This window comes from Notolabrus celidotus, chromosome 4 (genome assembly GCF_009762535.1).
Source record: "Notolabrus celidotus isolate fNotCel1 chromosome 4, fNotCel1.pri, whole genome shotgun sequence".
Lineage (NCBI taxonomy): Eukaryota > Metazoa > Chordata > Actinopteri > Labriformes > Labridae > Notolabrus > Notolabrus celidotus.
Genome location: NC_048275.1, coordinates 9,018,533 through 9,042,072, shown reverse-complemented (window position 1 = coordinate 9,042,072; position 23,540 = coordinate 9,018,533). Strand labels below are relative to the sequence as shown.

The 23,540-nt window shown below is 40.6% G+C and overlaps 1 protein-coding gene across 1 annotated transcript in view; it reads right to left on the bottom strand.

Annotated features, from left to right (window-relative positions):
- Nucleotides 1–23,540, bottom strand: part of dst (dystonin) — a 118,403-nt gene that overhangs the window by 70,781 nt on the left and 24,082 nt on the right. Inside the window, exons 4-14 of the mRNA XM_034682728.1 lie at nucleotides 20,295–20,384; nucleotides 15,909–15,986; nucleotides 13,630–13,722; nucleotides 3,967–4,133; nucleotides 3,736–3,848; nucleotides 3,456–3,562; nucleotides 3,237–3,356; nucleotides 2,798–2,893; nucleotides 2,561–2,688; nucleotides 322–415; nucleotides 84–238 (exon numbers count right to left, since the gene is read on the bottom strand). Coding sequence (XP_034538619.1) covers nucleotides 84–238; nucleotides 322–415; nucleotides 2,561–2,688; nucleotides 2,798–2,893; nucleotides 3,237–3,356; nucleotides 3,456–3,562; nucleotides 3,736–3,848; nucleotides 3,967–4,133; nucleotides 13,630–13,722; nucleotides 15,909–15,986; nucleotides 20,295–20,384 — 1,241 coding nt within the window. The remainder of the gene's footprint in view (nucleotides 1–83; nucleotides 239–321; nucleotides 416–2,560; nucleotides 2,689–2,797; nucleotides 2,894–3,236; nucleotides 3,357–3,455; nucleotides 3,563–3,735; nucleotides 3,849–3,966; nucleotides 4,134–13,629; nucleotides 13,723–15,908; nucleotides 15,987–20,294; nucleotides 20,385–23,540) is intronic.

Sequence of the window (23,540 nt, the reverse complement as noted above, 5' to 3'; positions counted from 1 at the left end):
AATTAAAAAGAACATCATTTTAAGATGACTGAATGTTGGAGACAACGTAGAGTATCATATATGTGAGCAGACGTGCACTGTACCTTTGGACGAGTTGATCTGCAAAGGGGAATTTTCCATCCAGGAGAATTTGGATGTCAACCACTTGTTGTCTAAGGATGTTTTCACACTCCAAAAGGTAGCCAGCAATCTCTGCTTCATTCAGGAACTGGATACCAGACTCAAGACGCTTTGCATCCTTACAGGACAAGAGGAAGAGACTCAGAACTGTGTTCTATTTCATCACAACTCATATTAAGATACAGTTTTCAGAACACTTACAGACTGCAGGGCAGTTTTTGCGAGTGCCAGCTTATCCTCTCCATGAACACAGTCCCTTTGGACCCTGTTGGCGATCTGCTGCAACATCTCAAGCCTACAAAAACAAACAAACAAACAAAATGAGTGTCTGTTTACATTTGTTATTAAGAAGACAAATGAAAAAGCAAAGCACACTGTCACTTCACCTGGATCCAAAGGCAATGTTGTTATTGAGAAAGACCGAGCTGTTAATCTGTAGCGGCTCAGTGATGATGGTGTCATTGGAAGCAAGGCTTGTGAAGCTGCCATTGCTAAAAGATGATATCCCACTCAAATAAGCCATCTTTGTTTGCAGGCGAAAACCGCTGCTGCTTCCACTCAAACTAGTGCTGCTACATTTCTCTCCCTAACCATCCGTCCGTGAAGAACCCAGCATCCAGCCAAAGCTGACAGTATGACCGCAAGCATGCACAGACCAAACTGATGAGGCGGCTTTCCTCGTGCTCAAATTTATAGGGGCCACTGCCAGGTGAGGAGCGTGTAAAAAAGATCCCACCCTGAAATAATTTGCTGCCCTCAGGGGATGAAAATTAAACAGCAAGTTGAGACAGTACACCTTTGTACAAGCTGAAACTGTACAAAGCTCTGCCGCTCTGCTGTGATGGCTTTATGTGAAAGTTTTCACCACACCCAACTTCAATACAGTAAACATTATCCTGTTTTTCGGGAGGTGGTAAATTTGTCCGAACCACTGCCAGCCGAGAGATGAAAAGTGATGATCTTTGGGAATAAGATCTATCCCGCTACAAACGTTGGAAACAGAGCGCCATATAGAGCTCAGAAACTTGACTGAGCCTGCCTTAAGAGAGCAGTCACTACAATAAATCAGAAAATATCTTCACTGAGGCATGCATGACTTAAGATATGCATATTTTGGTTCTTGGCATTTTCAAATTCTGGCCTTCTTGAAGCACTAGATAATGGACTTTGTTTCTGAGCTGCAAACCATGAAAGCTTTTTCACGATGAAAGATTATTTTGTTTTTGTTTCAGTCTCTCGTCCAATCACCTGATCCTCTGATAAAGCAGAACAAAACCCCCCTTTGTTTGCAAATAGCACAAGTAGATGTGCACTAAATCTGATTAATACATGAATTAAAACTTTGCACAACAGCCCCGGAAATGCTGGAACCGATGAAACTGTGCAAAGGTCAAGTGAGGGGATTTTCACCTCAGTTTGGAAAATCAAAACTCAGGCACCGACGCCCGGTGTTAGGTTTCACAGATAAGTTTTACATTAGTGAGCCTGCAATTTGATGCTGGAGCACTCTGGCTGCAGCAGCCTCAGAAGTGATATGCTGACTCACGTAGCACATTTGCTAGTTTATCCATAGATGGTATGAAAAGCAGAGCATCGCTGTTTCTTCTTGCTAAAATGAAAGCCTTTGTGTGTTGCCTCAAGCTAAGAAAACACAATTTATCCGTCACCAACTACATGTCTCTTACACAGTTTTATACATTTGAAACCTGTAATTTTAAGCTATAAAGGCTATAGATTACACCTTTTCCCAAACAACCACGCCTATCTGAGGAGAAAAATCAACCCCCCAATGTGCAGCCATGTTCTAAAACATTAACAAAATAGTTGTAGTGAGTTAAAAATGCAAGATATGTCAGGAATATCTTAGAGACCTATTTCTACCAGAGGGGAAAAGGTCATTTGGAGATTTAGTAATGTAGTTCTGACTCAGTGTTCCTCCTACTTATCTATATCCTTATTTATGTTTTAATGATTGAGTGCATTGGTGGCCAGAGGGTAAATACTTTGACATTTAAAAGGAATTAATAGGATCATCAAAAAAGATTATTTTGTTGAAACCTTGGCTTTGCAGAGCTAAGCTCCCTCCTCCACAGTTTGTGGGATCCTGATTTTCACCAATTTGGCTGAGCAGTGTTTTAATTCTCCATGCTGATGCCTTAGCTTCATAATCCTACTTTGGCATCTCAAGACCTTTATAAAACTTAGCTCAGGCTCTTTCCCCCTCTAAGTTATGCATCACACCACACACCACCCTGGAGGCACATTTCTATCACTTACTATCTAGTGAAAGTGAAAAGAATGCACCTTCACGTAATACTAAGTCATTAAAGAGCATTAGATTGTTTTCTCTACTGATGGGGGGTGGGACTTAGATGCAATCTGTCTCTGTTATGTTGAGCTAAACAAGACAGAGTATTAATATTTTCAGGGCTGCACATACCTTTCAACCTCAGGCCTCAGGCTCTTCTCTCTTTCCAGCATGGCAACAATTAATTTCCCCCATTCCTTCTCCACATCATTGGGATGATGACCCGGGGGGAGCTGAATGCGTCCAAACTCGATCCACATCTATCAGACATACCACAGAGACAGAATTGTAATCAGCAGAGAGTAAGAGTGTAAATACTGCAATGCTTGATCAATGAATCATGCTCATTTGTTTCGTGTTTTTTTATACCTCAAGCATTTTGTAGAGATTCTTGATCTTCGTCTTCTCGTTTTCTTTCAGTGGGATTTCATTTTCTTTAAACTGCAGATATTGTGTATAAAGTGCCTGGAAAAGAAAGCAGATATTAACATAAAAGCATATTTTTTACTATTGAACAGAAACAAGCAAAGACCTCTAAGCATGTGTTCATGCTCTCCCTTAATCCTTCTCTTAGCACAGAAGTTCCTCCACCATTAAGAGTTATCGACTTCTTGCAGCAAATGGTCTGCTACTCTCTCATATCCTTCAATATCACTTTAAGTCTCAGTTACAGCAGACAGATGCTGCACATGAGCTAATTATCCTCTGCCTAACTGATGCTATGTGCACACACGAGAAGATAAATGAGAAAGCTTGAGCTTAACTTGTGCAATACAAAGCTTTTAATGATAATTAAAGTGGTCAGTACCTTGAGCTCCACAGGGTTGTTTGGGAATGATCTATCTGACATTATGGCCACATTGTGTTTGATCCACTGGCTGAGGTATTTGATCATGTTCTGGTACTCCACCCATTTGATATCGACATCCTGTTCAGAGAGAAAAAAAAAGAAGGTCATCATCGTTATATCACTCCTCAGCACTCTCACTTAGATTGGGTGGAGTTAAAGGTGGAGCCATCAACTTACATTTGGATTGATTCCATCAACACCATCAGGTACTCTAGGGAAGGCGTCATACAGTGTGGAGACATATGTGATGACTGATTTCTCATCAGGAGACTGAACGTCGACGTCTGATGAGGAAAGTAAATACCAAAGGTCAGAAATGCAGCATGTGGTATGATCTTTACTCAGAGAAATTAGCCTTGGAGACAAAATCCAAGTGCCACTCTGCATGATTTATATCCACAAAGTTAAGAGGAGAGTTTTTTGAGTCAAACCAAACATGATTGCGTATGAATCTCACCCTCAGGGTCCAGCAGTCTTGCCACCCCCAGCTGTTCGGCGATCTCAAACGCATGCTCTAAATTTGATCTGTTGGTCTGTGTTGACACCCGGCTCATGTCTATCATGTCCGGCCTGCAGTTGAGAGAAAGAGACACAAGTTAAGCAAGAAAAACAAGGCTGAAAGACAGAAGTGGACAACTAATGCCTCTAATAGCATTCCTCTCCTGCAGCTTCCTTAGTGTTACAATACCTGTATCTATGAAGGAGGGCGTTAAATAGCCTTCCATCCCTCCAGGAGGTTGTGAAGTTGTCGCATCGTACTCCGACGTAGCCCTCCGTTATCTGCTTGGACCAGAGCAGCAGCCTTTCCTTGGCTGTCATGTCCTCGGACTCTCCGGTCACATGGATCTCCGAGATCTGCCACAAACAGAAGTATAAGATTTATTATAAAATGTGCACGGTCAGAATCTAAACCCCAAAATGTGAGTAATAACCTTGTGAAATCAAAGCTCCTGCTAGGAGTTTTTAGCTGGTTATGAAACAGACAGAAATGACTAATAATGCCCCTTTATGAGCCACAAAGGCAAAGAAGACCATAAGCATAAAGACTAACATCATTTTTAATGCCTGTAACCACTGCTGGGTTAGTGAAGGACAGAGTGAGACACAGCATGCAGCAGAAACAGCCTTTTTACATTTTCCACAGCACAAAGTTTGGTGAGTGATGATTTTACTGTTTACGATGTGATTTTGCGATAAAACAGTAGATCCTCACAGAAGTTCCTCTACCATTACTAAATGATAGCAAAAACTGACACACTGTGAAAAATGTGCAATCTTACTGCAACACCACAAAACCCAGAGTCAGACACTGCTGCACTTTCATGTCTACTTTTATGTCTTAACCAAAGATAGAAGTTATTGTGGAGATAAGAATATAATTTCAGACACATTTTAAAGCTCATCGAAAAAAGGGGGAAAGCTACGGGGGCTGTCTTCAGGCACACCAGCTTCAGTCAGTAGTAGGAGTAGGTTAAAAAGCCTTTAGCTCATACAGGGCATGACATATTAAAAGTAGTATACAGAATAAAGGAAATGCCGTCCGGTTTCGACCATCACTGGGTCTTCATCAGGACGTGGTGAAACAACAGAAACAGGTGAGGTTCATTATCCCGCTCAGACTATTGCAACTCTCGTCTGTTTGACCTCCCACACAAAACCCTCCATAAACTACAACTGGTTCAAAATTCAGCCACCGGTATCATCACTAGGGATTCACCAATCATACTTTTTAGGTCCCGATACTGAAACCAATACCGATACCTGGGCTTTGGTATCTGCTGATACCGATACTGAACCGATCTGATCCCGGTATTGATTTAACAATCGCTATTCCTTAATGTGAGGATAGAATCATGTTTTGGCAACTTCAGGCTTTTCTGACTTTGAAAACCACAATGAAATGAACATTTTAAACTGACAGTATCATTACTCAAGAGATTCTAAATTTGTACCAGCAGTTTGGTGAGAAAATCTTCATAACCAACAGATATTACAATTCAGCTGTAAACCTAAGCAGTGGATAAGAGGAATTAAATATTCGGTATAGAAAAACTGCTTCAAATGAGAAACTAAAAAAAAGGTCAGCGTAGTGTTTCCATAGTGTTTCCCACAGAATTACCTGTACCTGTGGCAGGGAGGAGGGATATTAAAATCGGCACTATATATCGGCCCCTTGTCGCCGATATCCGATCTAGCTTTTTGAGTCTGATCTGGGCGATATCCGATACCAGGATCGGATCAGTGCATCCCTAATCATCACACACACCGCCTCCATCCACCACATCACACCCATTCTGCAACAGCTCCACTGGCTCCCCATCACATACCGGATCAACTATAAGATACTTCTCCTTACTTTTAAAGCCATACACAACCTCACCCCTCCATATCTCTCTGACCTCCTCCATACTGCCGCACCCTCAGATCCTCCTCCTCCACCCATCTCACTGTCCCCCCTGCTCACCTTGTTACCATGGGGAGCAGAGCCTTCAGCTGCTCTCTCCCACCTGACCTCCATAATACTGACTCACTCCCACATTTTAAATCTATCTCAAAACTCATCTGTTTAGACTGGCTTACTCCATCTGACCACAACTCCACTGTCCATTCTTTTAAAACTTTTTAAGTTGTATTTTATCATTTTTTGTCACTTAAACTCTGTTTTTTTTAATGATGTAAGGTGACCTTGAGTGTCAAGAAAGGGGGCTACAAATAAAATGCATTACTATTATTATAATATACTATCACGTGGCCTGGAGGCTGGAAAATACATTGGCATATAAGAAAAAAAGAAAATTAAAATCTGATGGATTCCTCTGATTATTTGTCCTCAGGTGTGAATGGGGTCATTTGCAATCCACATCTGGTTAGTTAACAGCTCTATTAGCACATCACACATGGAAAACACCAACATGTCAGAAGTGTGAGATACAGTTGTGTAAGGAATGACTCAACACTTTACAGCATGCTATATACTGATAGTTATGGTGACCTGAAACAAACGGTGCCACCTCACAGGTTGAGCTCCACAGTGCTGTCAGCAGATCCGTTTCAAAGCACATTCATTACGTTTGAACAGCCGCCTCTGTTTGTCGCTCACGTCACATCAGTTATTTGATTAAAGCAGTTCACATGTTGACAATAATGTTTGTGATAAAAGATAAATAGAACACATCTCAGATATTGCAAAAAAATCCCTTCACTTGTCAAAAGTTCAAAATCAAGAAGCAGAGAAACAAAGAGTAAGCTTTACAAGTTTATCTTCCAACAACCAATAAATCAATCCATCAATCAATCAATTTTGATTGTTGCCAAGGGTGGCACTTGGTATGCAGCCGGGTGACATGAGTCATAGAAGTAACAATAACAAACAGAAACAGATGCAATGACACACACACAGACACTGCTACTCAGACAGGATGATCAAAAGTCACACAACAAATAAGAAAAGAAGATCTTTCAGAAGAATCTCCCTGAAGAGCAGCTGCTTAAGATTCAATTTATTTCCAACTCCTCTCATTTTTATAGAGTTAAATGAGGAAAAAGACTGATAGGAGATTACAGCCTACAGCTGCTGAAACATTTAGTTCTTTAATATGTCCGTCTCATAATGTTGGCAACTCAAACCTCCCAGACAAAGGGTGATACAGTCAAGCCAGGGTTAGTGCTTTTACATTACATGTCACATTCACTCATTCACACCACATTCAAACACTGATAGCAAATGCCGCTATAAAGAGCGCACATCAGTGTTAATACTAATCCGATTCACACACTGCTGGCACAGGACTGGGGGGGTTAAGTGTCTTGCCCAAGGACACTTCGACATGTGGATACCTGGACCCGGGGTCGGACTCCCGACTTCCAATTAAGATACAACCGACTCTACCACTGAGATGCAGACGCCCCGGTTATCTCAGCTTCAATGATAAAGAGCTGGAATCTCACTTAACACTTTATCAAGACTGTTGAGACTGTGTCTATTCAACAAGCTGAAGTTCACCACAGGCTCAATCAGACTGCAATAGAACTTACGTAAACATACATGTCTCTCTGTCTCTAAATTTTAATCATATTTTCACACATCGGATTGGGCAGAAAAGTCATTTACAGATCCTTGTGCTCAGGTGATGCCTTTGCTGTGAAAGCATCCTATAACATGTGATTTGCTGGTTACTGTTTGCATAATAAAGACTATAACCACAGACAGAAAGACAAGTTAATCAACTACACTACAACTTTCATTCAGTTAACAACCTTCAGTGATACATCCTGTTTAAGAATCCAGAGAACCAGAATATCAAAAAGTAGCAGGTGAGAAATGTCCTGGTGCTCTCTAAGGTTCAGGGCTTTGACTGCTTTGACTCTTAATCTTTATTTGTATAGCACCAAATCACAACAAGTGTTATCTCAAGATGCTTTACAAACAGAGCAGGTCTAGACCGTACTCTAAGTTACATTATCAACAAAGACCCAACATCAAGACAGGATAAGATCCAGTCCCATCTTACTGACATGACTCAGTCTGATCTCATCTGAATCCACCATGAGCAGAGCACTTTGCAGCATTTAGCAAGTTACAGTAGCAAGGACAAACTTCCTTTGACAGGCAGAAACCTCCAGCAGGACCAGACTCATGTTAGACACACATCTACCTTGAACGTGTGTCATCATGTGACCACAAGCATTTATTTATTCTTAAAGAGGGACAATGATTTGCCCATTCAACGCAGTGCTTTCATAAAAACCAAACTGAAACTGAAAGTCAGTTTTCAGTCAATAGCTGTGTCAAGATCAAGAGGCAACCTCCAGATGTGAGAATTGAAGCCAATGCGGAAGTGCTAAAAACTGCAGTTCATCTAGTGTCCACTTGAGGCTGGCTCCAGAAGTACCGGAAACCACACACACACCAATTCAAAAAAAGACAATCTTTACAGCAGAAACATTCATGTTTACAGCCTGGTACAAAAGACGAGTGTAGTCTGGATAGCTCATTTCTTGATCGGCACACACTGTGAGGGGGGTGAATTTTTTTCATAACGCAGCAATTTTGAAGATATCAAGATTACAAGTTTTCCATTATGAGAGGCACAGCTGACTTGATTGACAGGTGGGAACACTGTAGCTGTTGGCGAGGAGGCTCAAAGCTCGCCTCTTTACGTCACAATCGCTTGACAGAAGTTTTGTTGCGTTCAACATTTCCATTATGGCTGCCGCCGCCGATTGGCTTCAAAACAGGGCTTCAGAAACAGATGGGTGACGTCATGAAAACTACATCCATTATTTATAAGGGGGGTGGGGGTCATCTTTCTGACTAAAAGATCATTTCAAGGGAAAGATTTTCTATCATCAGTCATGGTGATCTCTTTTGTTAACATGAATATGTTTGACTGACTGTCATCTCAATGATACAAAGACTTTTACCACAGAACCAAGAACCCATTGAGGCGGCTAAGATTGAAAAGTGTTGCTGAGACTAAGTGGGCTTATGTTTGTGACGCATCTAGCCATAAATCAACATCAAAGTCCTTGTAAGTTTTTTATATTTATTAACAACAGACTCAATAATTCAATACCTAAAAGATCTAAATCAACGATGATAATGTAGATGACAATGACGATGACAATGGCGGTCAACTAAAAATATTCCAACCCACTCACCCTCTTTGTATGCCTCCCACCATGCAACTGAACAGGTAGATAAAAACCACAAGAATGAACCCAAAGCCGGAAATGAAGTCAACCATAAAAGGAAATAATCATGATTAACAAATTAGACAAGAAAATTCACATTATGGCCTCTACACCCATTCTTACAAATGTAAAAGACAGATAACCACTGTAGCCATCAGCAGATTTCATAATGTGCAGATTTCAAACAAAGCCAACAATCCACAGAAAAGAGGACAATATTTCAGAAGAAGTGACCAACATCATGTCCTTTTAGGAACCAGTGAAGCAGTGCCACAGTTATAAATATGATTTACATTCACACTCTTCAGTCTCTAACTTCTGTAAACATCACAAACTGAGATAATATATAACGTTTGCCAAAGTATGAACATGAACGCAGACAAAGACACACCACAATGATGACATAATGCTCCAACAATGGGCCCCTCTGATGGGGTCGACAATTATGTAATGAAATAATTAGATTACCAAAATGAGCTACTGTTGCTTTAAATAACTGCTATTTTCACCAGACTGTGTTTTTGCTCAAGGGCTTAACTTCCATGAATTGAACTCCAGCCCTGACGTTAAAGTTAAGTGATATCCCAGTAAACCCCTTCTTAATCTACCATGAATCATGAATCCACAGCACTGGGTGTTAGTGACACGTTTCAAATTTACCTTGTGTTGGCTGGAAATACATTTGGCAGAAGCTGGAAGGGGATCTACGTAATCAGAGCAGGTGATGGTCCTCCGCCTCCTCCTCCTGTTTGCCTGCGAGCCCCATATAATCTTGGCAAACGTTTCCTCGCTCCCGGGCTTGTCGTTAGCCCTCTGAGGCCTCAGCATGTGCTCCACTGCTCCAAAGCTGACAGCCCTCCTAAGCTGTCGTCGCAGCAGCTTCTTCACAAGCAGACCGTCTTTAGCTGAGGCCCCTCTGGAAGTTGTGTTAACACATCGAAGCTTTCCCACTACATTGGACCTGCTTCTGTCTCTGTCTGTTTGCTCTGTGGGAATCCTTCCCTGTGACCTGTAAGCTACCTTCCGGATATGAGATTGATTACAGGGATCTCTGAGGATTAAAACGGGTACCTCTCCGACATAAACCCCTCTGCTGATGCTTTCTTGCCGGGAGAGAGGTTTCTCCACCTGTAGCGTTCTTTCCGGCTTTGCTTGACCCACCTTTGTGTCCTCATCTGGGCTGTCTTGAGGCTCTTCACTTATGCAGGTGGCTCTGCTTGTAAAAGCTTCACTTTCAGGAATGCCAGGAGATTCTCCAATCTGAACGTCTGATCTCCTCTTCTTTCTTTGAAAATAGCGGCGACCTTTCAGCTCCTTAGAATCTGGGTTCAGCGGAGCTTTCTTAGGGTCAACGTAGCATTCCTCTTTAGGGCCTCGGACACAGCCACAGATGTTTCCCATGGCTGACAGTCGTGCGATCTCTCACCCATCGACAATGCTGAACTCCCAACAGCAGGCTGTTTTTAGGCAAAGTATCCAATGATCACAGCTTGAGTGCCCCACTGAGAGAAAGCCATTTCACAGGAGGCTGTAAACAGTGACAGACAACCCGGCAGCCAAATGTGAAGCTTACTCTACCCAGAGCAGAGTTTACTTTCTCCCTTTCATTCACTCTCATAGACTCACAGCTGAGAACCGGTCAGCCTCTCTGCCTCTCTCTCACTCAGTGCATTTCTCCGTTGCTCGCGTGCTCGCTCCTGGGTCTCTCCTCTCACACAGGAATCCTTCCTGACCTTTGAAACATTTCTCCGGCTTTGCTAATCCAGCACAAACACCATAAATGAACACACAGACAAGGCCCACGTGCTGCAGCTCTCAGCTGGGCGAGAAGGAAACAGTCTTGTGGACAGACCTGTTCCAGGGCTGGATAGTCTGCTTCGTCTACACAGTAAACATGTGTCACGTCTCAGCCGCCTCCTAATATTTGTGTGTGTAATGAGGGGTGAAGGAAGGACACAGTTTAAAACTGCAAGTGGTTCCCGCGGATGGCCACCTATTATGCTGTGAGAAATTTTGGCTCAGCAAGTTTGGCTGCATGAAGCGAACAGAGTCCCAGCCGAGTCAGACAGCCTTTGAAAAGCAGGACAGCATAGGTCAACGGGAGCAGCAGGAGCAGAGACAAAATCCGAGCTGGACAACAAAGTGCTTTCACTTTGTCTATTAATCAAGCTTTTGTACAATGGCCGAGCCAGAGGTCGGGTTTAAGTCCAACGGTTTAAACAAACACTATTATCTGAACAGATCACCACCACTGCAGTTCACAAGGGGGGTAAAACTCTGACCAGGAAGTGATTCATCTTATAAAACCAGTACAACAACTATAACAGCACACAGCAATACAAAGTGGGGTGCATGAACATTACAGAGACATATTTTTGACCGCAAAAAGAGAGAATCAGCAGCATGAGAAAGACTAAATGTCACCTCACAGCTCAACTAAAAATAACAGTGTCACCGTGAGCTCACAATATCTGAACGCCAGTGAAGTTTCCCTGAAGGTCAAAGTCACCTGACAGTCAAACTACAGCACACTGCTCACCCAGGCTCATATTAAAAGGCCGGTTTACTGCAGTATCAGGTTGTTTTAGTAAATCATAGATTGCAGTAACATGATGATCCACAGAGATTAGTATAAAGCTCTACTCAGCTCACTTTTTTCATCAGGGACAATTTTAAGAAACGGTGACAGAATGAAGTGAATGAGTTATGATGACTGCGTGAAAAATATACACTACACACGCAGAAAGTGAGCAAACATCAGGGCAAAACAAACAGACAAGACAAAGAAAGAAGCACCTGATTACAGTATATTGTCAACAGCTACAGTAAAATACACATTACAGTGTTCTCAACATCATGCCTTAAGGTGAACTACAGTCTAGTCACCACTGTGAGGAATCCAACAGCGGCACCTTTGAGAAATTAAATCAACTTCTTATCTGTGCAGACGAGATCAAACAATGGATGGTGTCTGAAACACCTTGAAAAAAAACACAGCAGTGAAACACTAAACCAGGCGCTCTGGGGTCAAGAGTTGAGAGCTGCAACATAACAGGACACACCCTGACAGGACACTCGATTTATAGAAGAAGATTTGGAAAAAATTAGCCTGCAGAAATAAGAAAAGCATTCTCCTCAAAAAGAACCTCTGTCCTTTAGCCAGGAACTGACTCCCATACAAAAGCATGTTATATAAATCGGAGCTTGGTTCATACATGTCCGTCTGCTGTCAGCCCTGCTTATATAAGCCAAAGGTGTGTACGATGGCTAGAGCTCAACATTTTCTCCTGAAGTGTTCTGTTATCCTCCCAAATCAAGAAGAAACAGGCCCACCGCTGCTGGATCAAATGCTCAAGGGCTTGCGTGTGAATGACAGCGGCAGGTGTTGGCATCATCACAGACGCTATACCTGTCAGGGCGTTTGAGTCCAGGTAAAATGATATGAAGTACTTTTTCCTTCATTATTTCTTTCAGAGCATTAGTCATAGCGATGCGTTCTTGTTATAGCATTAAATACTGCCTCAATGGCATGTCAATCAGTGCTTTAAGTGCAGGAAAGCTAGAGCAGTATTCCCTCCCTTAACCAACAACTCAGTCCGGCAGACCGTGCCAAAGATATTTATAATCGCAACACAAGACCGTCCGAGAGAGAGGGAGAGAGAGGGTGAAAGTGGGAGACAGAAAGAGATGGTATGAGAGAGTATTCAGGAGAGATGCTGTGAATACTTCAGTGGACACCTGGATTGTCCGGGCATGCGCATGCTCCAGCAATAAAATGAGGAGAATTCCCTCAGAGAACATTTCTCAGAACATACGAGAAGAAATATAAGCTCTGCCTGCAGCACATGAAATATGAGAATAATGTTACAACTCTTCAAAGTATTGAGGAAACAGAGCTGCACATTTCTGTTGGGTGTACTGGATTTTGCAAAAAAGTTCCAACATTTGAATAAACTTCATTTATATGAAACTTAAAATGCCAACAGTATGGTAGGTCGTACTTCAGAGTTTCACAAAGACATTTAATTTACAATCAAGCACAAAAGAAAAATCAATGCTAGCAGAATCATGCATTAACGCTGCAGCTCCTTTGTCTGGCTAAAGAGTGAAAACCAACGAGAATCTTGATTAAATTTCATTGATTGCACTCCTCTCAAAGAATCTGTCTCCAAACCAACTCAAGTATAAACCTTCACAACTGGGTCAAAGGCTAACTATGTCTCAAATTATCCTGAGCAGACATTAACACTTGAAGGAGCAATCTGATATCTACTCATCAATTTATAACTCAGGCTCAATCAAACAGAGACTAAAGCCAGCCATGTTAAACACTGCAATGTTAAATGAGTGAGACAGCAGTCACACATACAGCATGAGGTACTCTGCACAGGTTTGACACCTTGTGGTCAAAAGTAGAAACATCAGTTTCATGCATGAGAGCTCACACATAAGAAAACATTTTGAAACATTGAACTGGAGGGCCTTTGATGTGCTGTTATGTAACACAGTACTAAAATGTGCAAACACTTAAAATATCTTTTTCAACTCTACAGAGACAACAGCCAGTTACAGTCATCAGAGGGATATCAGCAGTTATATGGACAAGGACACAGAGGTCAGAAATACTATGACCAACCCATAAGATAACAACACTGACCTGAAAGTGCAGAATTATGGTCCAGATCAATCCCAGGGTCAGTTTTGGGTTACCATCTGTGATGTCGTCGTTCCTGATATTTACAAGTTTGACCTAATGAAGGGAAGCACGTGATTAATGCATTGTACATTCAAACCTTGCTCTTACATTTTTAAGATGATGTTATTCAACTTTCAATTTATGTGTTGCTTTAAAGCTAGGGTTGGTAGCTTTTTTTTTAATTGATAGTTTTTCGCTCTTTTTTTAAGAACACATTATGTAGTGAAGTATGGGTGGAGGGCATCTGACAGTGGTACGTTGGACATATTGTTAACTCACCCAAAATGTCTTGTTAATACTGGTATTTTGTTATTCTCATTATTGGTACATTATTTTATTTTTTTATTGTCTGATACAGTATTTTTCTTCTCTGTTTGTTGTTTTGTATATTTGTCTGTTTGTTTTTTATTATTTTTCATGCCGGTCAAACTCACACATTTTATTGTTGTTATTATTTTTTTTTCACTCTTCGGCCTGGCACTATTTGGTCCTGTATGTTGTGGATATGTGCTGTTAAAAATTCAAAATCCAATAAAACTTGAGTCATAAAAAAGAACACATTATGTATTGATTGCCAGTGGGACATTAAGATCATTTTAACCAGTATAACAAAAAGTGTATCTAAATCTGACTGCCAACCCCAGCTTTAATAAAGTAAAACATATCACCCTGTCAATTGTAGAATTCATTTTGAGATTTTAATGTTTGTTTTTAAGTCACTAAATGGTCTGGCACCTCAGTACATCTCTGACCTCATACACATCTACGCCCCCCTCTAGAGCAATGAGGTCTGCTGATCAGATGCGTCTTGTCGTGCCAAGAAGCCGACAAAAGATGAGGGGTGACCGAGCATTTGCAGTCGTAGCTCCTAAACTGTGGAATGAGATACCCACCCAAGTCAAAATGGCCCCCACGCTGGATACTTTTAAATCACGTCTTAAAACTCATTTTTACTCCTTGGCTTTTAATACAGCATGAGAGTTTGTGTTGGTCTCTGTTTGTATTTTAATGTACTGTATTTTAAATTGTACTATTATTTATTTCTATTGTTTGTATTTGTTCTGCAGCACTTTGGTAAACTTGTTGTTTTTAAAATGTGCTATATAAATAAAATGGATTGGATTTGATCTTAAATGTGTTAGATCTACTTTGGCATGTATATCACATATTTACAAAGCACCACAAGGTGGCACAATAGTCTTCATGTTATGTCAGTGAATGCTGTTACTGTAATCCTGATGCTCTGAGGTAACAGGCAGGATGAAAACAGGCTTATAATTAAACGTTATAAACCTGAAAATACTGTTTTATCCACCACATATCAGAGAGGGAAAATGTGTGTTTTGTGAATCAAAAGCAAAGTCTAAACACGTTCAATCAGAGGCGCTTCATTAATCCCTCCAGCGCCAGCCTAATCATCTGTTATAATTATAATCAATAAGCTGCAGGGGGAGATTCAGGGAAGTCCAAACAGTGAGATGGTTTTACATTAAAAGACTGCAGAGGGTGATCGCATGTGTCTGCTGTGTAATGTAGCTAAAGCGACAAAACAACTCCATTTGTGACCATCTATGAATCCTTTGTCTCAAGTCTTACGTCACATCTGGCTGCGGCTCAGCTTGGCCCGTGTTCCTCATAACACCCTGACTGAGGTGGGGGAGGGGAGGGCAATCAAACCCCACTGCTGGAGTCCCCCGTCAGGGCTCCTTAAATGCCGCTATTACAATTAGTGGCTGCTGGATTGAGATTTTTTCATACAGTGTGGTGCCATGAGTGCTCCAGCATGTGATGTGTGGAGAGAAAAGGCAGAGTGGAAGTAATCACCACTGAGTGGAGCTGTCCCAGTTCAATTACGTATTTGCTTTTTCACAACACGATGCAATTCCCAGAATACAATGCAGCTGCACGGATAAAACGAAACACTAATATTTGTTTTTCAGCTTTAAGCGCCTTCAATAGAATTTTCTAGCTTGTGTCAAAGTATGGGAATTTTTTTTGTGCAGTCAGTTTCAAACTAGGGATAGAAGAAGCAGAAAACTGATGAATGGTTTTTCCCATTACCTCACTGTATGATTGAATCTAATCTTAGATCTGGCTGCAGGCTGTTTCATTGTAGCATAATCCAGAAACCCAAACACTGAAATGGTTCCTATGACAATGTTGGCTCAGTTTTCTCTGGTCCCCAATCTGAAGTGTGACGGAACAAGATGTGAAAAAATGAGACTCAGATCGATCCATACCTGCCGCCTCTTTAAATAGTCCAGTGCTATCTGTACATTCTGGAGTCTGTGAAAGCGCATCCTCCCTCTCTCTCGAGGCTGTGGACATACAGAGGGAAGAGGAGGCATTAACATCATCAGTTTTCACTTAACATCTGAGGACAAATTTTTGGAAAGTGATTAGTAGCTTTGAGGTCACAGGACATGCTTACCCTCTGATCTGGTGAGGTAAAGACTTAAAAGAACACACAAAAAAACTCTACCCATGACAAGAGGAGCCGTCTCTGCGGGCCAGCTTGAAATCAGTGCATGTACAGAACATTTTCCACCATTTGCATCCCTAGCATTATCATTCTAAATATTTGCAACAAACCCACTGCTAGTTAAAACACAACTGGCTTGATTGTATGTAAAAAAAAATATGACATTTGGTTCACTGAGATTTAGAAATTTAATCTAAAGTATATGATTTAAAAGCAAACACTTAACGTCTCGAGGAAGTAACAAATCTAGTCCTAGTGGCAAATGCACATGAAGAGTTGGGAGCCACAGCATGAGGTAATGAAATGGAAAATGCGTTGAAGCCAAGATGCAGCAGCAGCAAAAGACTTGTGCTGCATTCAGCCGTGTTTCTTCACTGATAGAACTGAGAGAAGAATCTGACTCTACTCCCACAGCTTTTTACTGAGAGGATCTCATTCAATTACCCAAAAAGCAGCAGATGAAAAATGTCCTTATGCTCACCTAGGATTGGAGCGCTTTGATTGTATGGCTCGATGATGGGCAAAGCTAAAGAAATGGATGCAAAGACCCAAGCTTATGCCTCATTTTCTTTTATATTTATCTTGTATTTTTTGCAAGGTCAATGTGACAAATGTTGTTCTTGTGCCACATGAATATTCAAAGCACAAGTATGAGGATGCTTGGGTCTTTGGATCATTTCACAGCATCATTAATGTCATCTGATCGTGTAAAGATTGTTTTATTGATCAAAAGAGGTTGTGTTGTGATACATAAACAGAAATCACAAATATCACCAGTGTGAAAAAAAAACCACAATAATCTCTACACATACAGAAGAACTACAATCTCTGCTGAAGCTATTCTGACTACATAAAGACAAATCATACAGTGGGATTGTTTCTACATTCCTGTTAACGTCACCACACGCTCTGATTTAGTTTGTTAAAAGGGGGTGGGATGGGAGGGGGGCAGGCCACACGTACCCCCTTATCATCATCATCCACCATCAGGTCTCCATCATGCTGCTCAACTGCACATGCTTCTGTCCCACTCACCAACCGCAATGTCTTCAGAAAATCACGCTCCCTTGGCTTATCACCGAAAAGGCAACACATGGGGGGGAGAAAGGAAGACATGGACACACATGGCGGCCAAATCAAAGAAAGGAAGGAAGACAATGGACAGAAACCGAAATGAAAGAGAACAGAGGAGGAGGAGGAGGAAAAGTAGAAGAAACAGGATGTGAACAGAAAACAGATAGCTACTTAGAGGATGAAAGTTAGTTACACAGGAGAGGGAGTAACAGCTGGGGCTCCTTGCATAGGAGTACATGCAGTTTATATACAGTAAGAGACATCGCAGCCTGATAACATTATGGGAGTCAGGGCTGCACAGAGACTACAGATACAATGACATGTTCACAGAGGTATGAAGTAATACTGCAGAGAGTCTGCTGGATATCAGGACCATAGTTCCCAATGACTACAGCTGCATACACTGTGCAGATAAGTGCTCTGTACTGTATGTGAAAGATAGGGAACATAGAGAGATTTAATTATAATGAATTTAAGTTTTTATGAATTCAACATTTTAAAAGTAAAAAAGGTCAAACGATGCCACAACCAAAACAAAAAACAAGTGTCTTTTCCCTTTTATTGCTTAAAGTAATTGATGATTTGAGATAGTTTGCTATTATTATTACAGTGTATCTCAATGTAACCTTGCAGCTTCGCTTTACAGTTTGAAATTAACATGGTTCAACTGGAAGATATTTTTTACTGTATTTCATTATTTTAAAAAACAGTTGGGGCGCTGGTGGCCCAGCAGTCTAAGTGCCCCACGTATAGAGGCTACAATCCTCGTTGCAGAGGTCGCCTGTTTGACTCTAGGCTGGTTGACCATTTGCTGCATGTCTTCCCCCACTCTCTACTCCCCACATTTCCTGTCTCTCTTTAGCTGTCCTGTCCTTAAAGGCAAAAAAAACAAACCAAAAACATAACTTGAAAAAAAAAAAAAACTGTTGTCTGAGTGTTTTATTACTTTTGGACTCGTCAGTCAATTTCTGTTTAAACAACGAGAATAAAAGTCGCTCCCTAAGCATCCCTAACTAAGTCAGATCCGACCTTCTTAGGGATGTAAACTGGGTTATCTGATCTTGTCTAGATCAAAACTTTTGAACACCAGGGGCCTGTTGACTTTTTAATAAATGTTGAAAAACTGGGAGATACGTGACGTGTAGACTTCTTGTTTTGTCCAATGTACAGCTAAAAACCCAAAGACTTTTGATGTATTGCCACAAACTGACAGAAGAAGCAGCTTCTCTTCACTTAAAGTTGGGGATTCATTTTATTTCCATTGATTTGATGAATAATCTAATAACAGTGCACCCCTCTTATTTCTATCTAAATTCCATCCAAAAAATGAGATTCTGCTATACTGCCATTAATAGAGCTCTGCTATAGTAGAATTTCCACAATCCTCATATCGAGATAATCTTAGACCTGTTGAGGACCTGGATTTAAACAGCTTGTTATCATTTGTCAAAGATTTTGTCTTGCCTGAGCCTCAAAAAATGTTCCAAACCTGGAAACAATGAACTTCTATTTCACTTCCTGATTAATGGAAGTTTTTGGAACTTGATTACAAAACCAAAACAAAGTTCAGTCCAGCTGTGTCCCAGTCCCAACTTTCTCTGCACACATGTTCATTCCTACTGACTGTAACACTAATCAATCACAAAACACTTCTACAGGAACAATGTCTCATTTCCACACTGGCTGTGTGTCAGGTCAGGTGTTGTGCTCTGATTTAATGGATTTTATACTGAGAGGTGAAACAATGTTTCTGAAGGACAATGATTCAGCAGGGAGTCATTGCCAGCAGAGCACCGACTGGAATTTGACACAGAAGTTTATTAACTTGTCGTGCAGTTGTGTTACTTAAATACACAGCTAGCACAGAAAACAAGGGTGTGGCAATCTGACAGTTTTTGCTTGAAGGTTGAACAACCTGGTAAAGTAGCACCTAATCCATGTTGCCTGCATGGAGTATTTAATGCAGTTGATGTTCCTGGAGCTGTTCTCTTGGATTTTTCTGCAGCTTTGGATTTTTTTGATGACTATAATGTTTCTGACCACATCTACACTATTCTATGACTATCTCACAACTCATTGTTTTCTGAAACTTTGCCAAAATGTGAGGCATTGAATTTGTTCTAACCAACACAGCTTCACTTTCTGGTACTGTTTTTAATCATTTGTAAACAATAATTCAATGTCAACAGATTGTACAATAAATACTAATATTTACAGAGCTGCTTTGCTTAGAATATAATTCCCATGAACATGTTAATTAAATGTTTACGTCACATACTCAAAAGTAATTTTCTTCTAAATATTAACCAAAACAACACTTCTGAATCTCACATAGACAATTCTTAAGTGTTGTTTTTTACTTTTTAAATGCAATTTTTTTTTTTTTTTTTTCACCTTTTTTGTTTTCTTGTTTTTGTATTTGTCTGTCGGATCATTTGAAACTCTTTTCACTTCTTTTCTGGTCTTTACATCTGTGTTATCCCCAAAGATTAAAAGAGCCTTTGGCAGTTAGTATGTTAAAAAGGCAAGTTAGCAAGATGAACTTTGTTAATCATTCATCATTGACTGCCAAGGACTTGGTGGTAAATATTACACCTTTCCTACTTCCTAGCTCCTCCCTGACATTCTACTTGGTAGACAAAAGCAGTCTCTTAAGGGTGAACATCACATTTAACATCCCACTATGACAGTAGCTGACACAATATATAAACATGTAAAGAAAGGCATTCACATTGATTAGATACAGAAACACAACACAACTAAACACAGTGATGAGCACGTCTGATTTCTGAATCCCAGAATTCCCTTCTTCCTTCAGTACCATGATTGAAGAAAGGGGTGGGGGGGCCATGTACGTCATGCAAAAGTGTCATAGATTTCTCTCCGCAGTGCAAAAGATTTATTTCCTTTTTGATGTTTGATGACAATCTCAGTATTTTTTGATTTTATAAGATTGTCCTCAATGGAAACTGATGCCATTAAAAACTCAAAAGGATCACAAAACTCACTCAATTCCATATTCACCATAACAAAATAAAAAATGATTCGCAGACAAGAATGTTTTACTCACCAATGTGTCTCCAGACAAAACCTCCAGCAGTGAGATCAGGTTATGTCCATCGCGTAAGTCTTCATACAGGTCATTTATATGTTTTCGTACCTGGCATGAGGAAGAAAGCAGAATGTTAGCAACCCCTGATATCATACTGCTCATTAATCACTCTTCATTATAACATATACAGTTATACCACTAGTGTTCATGTAATCAGAGCTGGGTGGTTGGACATCTCTCCTAATTAGAGACGCTTTCTTCCTTTATAAGGCCGTACTAAAGGAGCTGCCGTCTTATTTATGCTCTTTATTGACTCCTAAAGTTGTCAGTGGCTGTAATCTTCAGTACCATGGACGAATTCTTTTTGTCATTCCTCGGACTCGCTCTGTCTTTGGTAAAAGTGCTGTTAATGTTTTAGCTCCCTCATCTTGGTCTGAGCTTCAAGGTCACCTAAAACTGGATTCTTTAATTCGATTGGAGGGTTTTTAAAACAAGGATAAAGGATCATCTGATCAGCTTGTGCACATGTTTTACAGTTTAACACTGCTGATTAATAAATAAATGTAATAAGTTACTTGTCACTTTATTACTTGTCCTGTTCTCAATGTGAAACTTGTTCTGTAATCTGTTTCAGGAAGATTTTTTCCTTTTATTTATTGTAATACATTTTTTATGGGATCACATAAGGATATGGCACACAATCATAGTTTAGATAACAGTGGAGAAATCTGAATGCTTTCAGTCCGAGGCGGCGTCTTTGATTGTTTTGTTCAGTCAGTCCAACACTCCAAAAACTCAAGATATCCAGTGTGCAAGAATAAAACCGAAAGAAGCAGTCGACCTTCACTAGTTAAAATGAAAATGAAAATAAAAATAAAGATTTGTTCATATTTGAGACAAATACAAATTTTGATTGGAGAGGTAAACAATGTCCAAAGTGGCAGCCAATCAAGTGAGTATTTAAGCTGTGTTCAAAGTAGATCTTTTCTGTATGTATTATGCAGACATAATTCTAATCAGTATATTAGGGTGCTGGTATAGCTCTGTCTGTAGGGTAATGTACAGAGGACACAGTCCTTGTCACACTGGTTGTAGGATCGATTCCCCACCCTGACATGATTTGATCATGATTCATCAAATGTCTTGTCTCTCTCATGATGTCCTATCAAATAAAGGCAAACAGCCCATGTCCATCTGGACAACTAAGAGGTGACACTATTCCTACATCATTCCAAACATTGTTACCTGCATTATATGTTGGGAAAAAATCATGTAGATGTACAGTATATATGAAAACCAATACCAATACATCCTGATGAGCCCATATTGAGCCAAACAATAGTTATGTCAGGAGTACAAATAATTGCAATTCTCAAGGAACTACACAGCAGTTTCTTCTTCATTCACCGTCCCATTCAAACTGTAATGAATGAGCGAAACAACACTCTGGATAACACCTTGTGCAGGGTGTCATTGTGACACCTCAGCTAAGCACTTGAGTGTAGCACTTGACAACACTTGTCTCAGGCTTTCCTCCTTCCAGCAGGCCCATCTCTCCTTCCTGTCCTAAATACCGCACCTCTGAAATCACCCTGCTGCCCGCTGACCTGCTTTCACACAGGGCTTTCAGCGCTGTAATCCCAGATAGCAGCCACAGCTGTGGAGCCAAAATAGACCTGCACCCTTATGTTATTGGGTCAGACAAGCAGATCCCTGACCCCCGACCATTACTCAGCACCTCTGATTTCTCATTGACCATGTGTGAGGCCTGCTGAAATCTGGTTGTTGAACATAACCTGAAATGCAAGTATTTCAGTTGAACCATTAACTCAAGTCTAACAGATCCATACAGCTATAAAACAGAAGCTATTGTTTACTTTAAACAAGGTAATTTTTCATATGTCATGATGAGTTTGCTGCTTTAATCTGTCAGTATTGAGACAAAGTTGACATTACTGATAAAATGTCTTTCATTAATCTGTGTGAGCTGGAGTCACCACTTCCTCGAGGCACCACTGGAATAAAACCAGTCATCAGCGCTGATCCATGAGAGGCTACATCACTACAGAGTAAGGATTGATCTAATTGGCGGAAGACTTAAATTCACCCTCAGGGCAGGTTTATGTCTGCTGCACCAAGCTTTGAAGATGATGATCAAAAGACACAAAAAGGCCTCAGGAACAAACAATAAATACAACATGGCAGGGGTGAAAATAGAGAGGGCCCACCAGTCGTTGGAGAAGTACGGCTGCTAACACTGAGGACTGTTATTTGCATTTTTAAGAAAGATGTATGGATGAAGCTACCATATAATCTGCTACCAGTAACGTTGTTCGCTAAAGCACTGCAACAAAGATTTATTTTGCCTACTAGATAACACAACAAGAGTCTACATCCACCCAAGCAGCTCTAATAGGTTGTACTCAGGGCTGTTAGCTAAAGGCCAACCCGACTACGGCGTCCAACGTTCTCAATGCTGCCATAGCCAGACTCCAGACAGACCACCAGAGTGCCCTCTTCCTGATCTCTGGGGACTTCAACCATGTATTTATTTTCTACATAGCTTATTATTGTATTTGTATAACTTATTCTGTATAGAGCAACTGTAATGACTGCATTTCCCCCTGCGGGATAAAATCTGATTCTGAACTGCAAACATGTTTATGTTTAGTAGGTTTCATTTTTACCACTTCATCTATGTTGGTCCAATGTGCAAGCATGCTAGCATTACTAATTTGTACCAGAAACTGATTGAAATATCACCAGTTCCAGAGTAATTTAGTCATAAATTGGAGTAAATTTGAGTTTAGACGAGCTGATAGAGCTTGATGAAATGCAAAAAAAGTTCTAACAAGTAATCCTGAGGGAAATAAGAAAATTAAAAACATGAGAAAGTAGGTGTGGACTTAGCCTAATGGTTAATGTGCGCGCCCATGTAGCGGCCTGAGTTTAAATGCAGCCTGTGGCCTCTCTCCCGCATCACATACCCCTTCTCTCTCCCAGTTTCCTACACCACCCACTGTCCTCTCCTCTATAAAATAAAGGTGAAAAAAAAGCCCCAAATAAATATATATAAAAAAAGAACATGAGAAAGTACAAAGCCTTTCATCAAACAATTCTTTAAATACTCAAACCCACATCAATCAAACTCATGGAGATGTCAGAGGAGGAAGTCAGCTACATTTCAATAAAATACAACTGATGGGGAAATTTGAGTTTTCAATCAAAATGTCTTTCTAATCATCAAAATGCTTTTGAGATATT